General features: G+C 34.1%; 1 protein-coding gene across 1 annotated transcript; it reads right to left on the reverse strand.

Annotated features, from left to right (window-relative positions):
• Positions 1-608: 608 nt before the first annotated feature.
• On the reverse strand, positions 609-1760 carry LOC107161023 (zinc finger protein 678-like). The gene is made up of 2 exons (XM_048797604.1): positions 1594-1760; positions 609-1426 (listed from the first exon to the last, which is right to left on the reverse strand). Exons 1-2 carry the CDS (start codon positions 1758-1760, stop codon positions 862-864), a joined length of 732 nt encoding a protein of 243 aa, XP_048653561.1. The 3' UTR covers positions 609-861.
• Between the last annotated feature and the right edge of the window lie 1102 nt (positions 1761-2862).

Here is a 2862-nt window from a genome sequence, read left to right on the forward strand (position 1 = left end):
ACAAACATAAAAACTAAAAATTAAAAATTTCATATAAATTATAAGAGATTTCTGAAATAATCAACTCTGAGAATTGTTATTTCTCCAGTTGTGAAAAATGAGACTCTTTAGTAATTGTTGATTTATAGTAAAATTATATCCTTTAAGGGATGCACTATTTGTATTTCCTTATTTCTACAATATCAGTTAAAGATGTTAATAAATTTTTCAGCAAATGTCAAAGCAATTACCCATTTTCTACATTTAAATGATTTTTTTCCCCTCCTAGGTCCCAAATACTTAAAGGGATGGGCTCTAGATAAGAAACTTTGTACAATCTTTATATTTGTCAAGGTGTTTTTGTAAATATTTTGCTGTTATCTAAGGTACACACTTTCATCAAATGCTATTCCACACTTGCTACAGATATGAGGTCAGAAATTGAAAAATGTCTGAAATTTGAATACAGTCTTGGACACATTCTTTGGCTTTCTATATGCTATAAATCCTCCATGTTTTAAAAATGTTTTATCAATGGCCAAAAACTTTGAAACAATTTTTCCACATGTCCTCTCACTCGTATGAATTCTGAGTTGTTGAGTAGGGTGTGAACAACTGTTGGAGACTCTGTCACCTATTTTACACATGTATAATTTCTGTGCTATCATATCTCTGGTGTTAAATAGTGTTGGACTACTGTGAAATAAGGGTTGATTCATCCTTAAAGACACTGATGCAATGTTTTCACTTGTAAAACTTCTCTGCAGTAAAAAATCTGTAATGTTTAGTAAGATGTGACCTTCAATTTGAAAAGCTTTGCCATTCTTCATATTTATAGAACTTCTCTCTAGTATGGGTTCTCTGGTGTCGAGTAAGTGATGATTATTGATTAAAATCTCTGCCACATTCTCTACATTTGTAGGGCTTCTCTCCAGTGTGGATTCTCTGGTGCTGTGTAAGTGATGCTTTGTGATGAAAACCCTTGCCACATTCTTTACAGTTATAGGGCTTCTCTCCAGTGTGGATCCTCTGGTGCAGAGTAAGTAATATTGTTTGATTAAATGTTTTGCCACATTCTTTATATTTGTAGGGCTTCTCTCCAGTGTGGATTCGCTGGTGCTGAGTAAGTGATGATTTTTGACTGAAACTCTTGCCACACACTTTACATTTGTAGGGCTTCTCTCCAGTATGAATCCTGTTGTGGTGATTGAGCTGTGAGTTTGTATTAAAAATTTTGTCACACACTTTACATTTGTAGGGCTTCTCTCCAGTATGAATACTTTTGTGCCAATTACGCTGTGAGATGCTATTAAAAGCTTTGCCACATTCTTTACATTTGTAGGGCTTCTCTCCAGTGTGGATTCGCTGGTGCCAAGTAAGTGATGATTTTTGATTAAAACTCTTGCCACACACTTTACATTTGTAGGGCTTCTCTCCAGTATGAATCCTTTTGTGACAATTATGCTGTGAGATGCTACTAAAAGCCTTGCCACATTCTTTACATTTGTAGGGCTTCTCTCCAGTGTGAATTCGCTGGTGCTGAGTAAGTGATGATGATTGATTAAAACTCTTGTCACACACTTTACATTTGTAGGGCTTCTCTCCAATATGAACCTGTTGTGGCAATCAAGATGTGAGTTTCTATTAAAACTTTTGCCACATACTTTATATTTGTAGGGCTTTTCTCCAGTATGAATCCTGTTGTGATGATCAAGATTTGAGTTTGTATTAAAACTATTGCCACACACTTTACATTTGTAGGGCTTCTCTCCTGTATGCATTCTGTTGTGGCAATCAAGCTGTGTGTTTGTATTAAAACTTTTGCCACACACTTTACATTTGTAGGGCTTCTCTCCAGTATGAATTCTCTGGTGATTTTTAAGGCTTGGTTTTTGACTAAAACCTTTGCAAAATTGTTTACATATGTGGGGCATCTCTCCAGGGTGTGGTTCACTGGTGACAAATAAGATTGGAGATTTTATTAGAAGTTTTGTCACATTCTTTGCATTTGCATTGCACATCTCCTGTATGAACACTGTGATGTTGAGTAAAGTTCTCGAGTGCATTGCGTTCTTCACATTGGTAGATCTTCTCTGCAAAATAATTTTTTTGGTGTTGAGTAAGAGTTGAAAATTTTTTAAGGCTTTGCCACACTTTTTACATTTACAGGTCTTTAGTTCAATATAAATCCTCTGATGCTCAACAAGTTGTAACCTTTCACTAAAAGTTTTTTCACATTATTTAAATTTATAGGGTTTATCACTGTCATAGTATCTACTGTGTTTAGAAGATGTTGAGTAAGCCAATGCTTTGATATATTCTTTAAATTTATAGGGCTCTCTTTCTTTATAAATTATCTTGTACTGAGCAAGCTCTGCACTGTGATTAAGAACCCTTTCATATAACTTACAGTTGCAAGTTTTGTCTTGACTATGAAAATTTGGATGAGTAATACTTTTTGAGCACTGAAGCAAACTTTCCCACATTTTTCATCTTGGTAAATTTGCTTTAGAAAATGTCTAGGAGTTTCTCTATATTCATAACCTTTATCACCAATGTAAATATACTGGAAATTATTCAAGGTAGAGACATGGCTAATGGTGTTATTTATAGCATTATCTATATAGTGGAAATCTGTATCAGAATTATCATTGAGCAATAGTGGGGAAGTAGAAATCTTTCTACAATTCTTAATATTGTCTATTTGGGCACAAGGAGAAATTACTGTTCTGTTGCAGAAAAATGAACATTTTGTAAAGAAACTCTCAAATTATCACTTTTAAAAATATCTTCTCTGTGCAAATGTTTAAATGGAAGTTTAACTCGGTGCTACATTTATTTTGGGCCAAGTTAAAAACTGATGCATGGACCAGATATCAAATT

This window comes from Marmota marmota, unplaced genomic scaffold (assembly GCF_001458135.2).
Source record: "Marmota marmota marmota unplaced genomic scaffold, marMar, whole genome shotgun sequence".
Taxonomy (NCBI): Eukaryota; Metazoa; Chordata; class Mammalia; order Rodentia; family Sciuridae; genus Marmota; species Marmota marmota.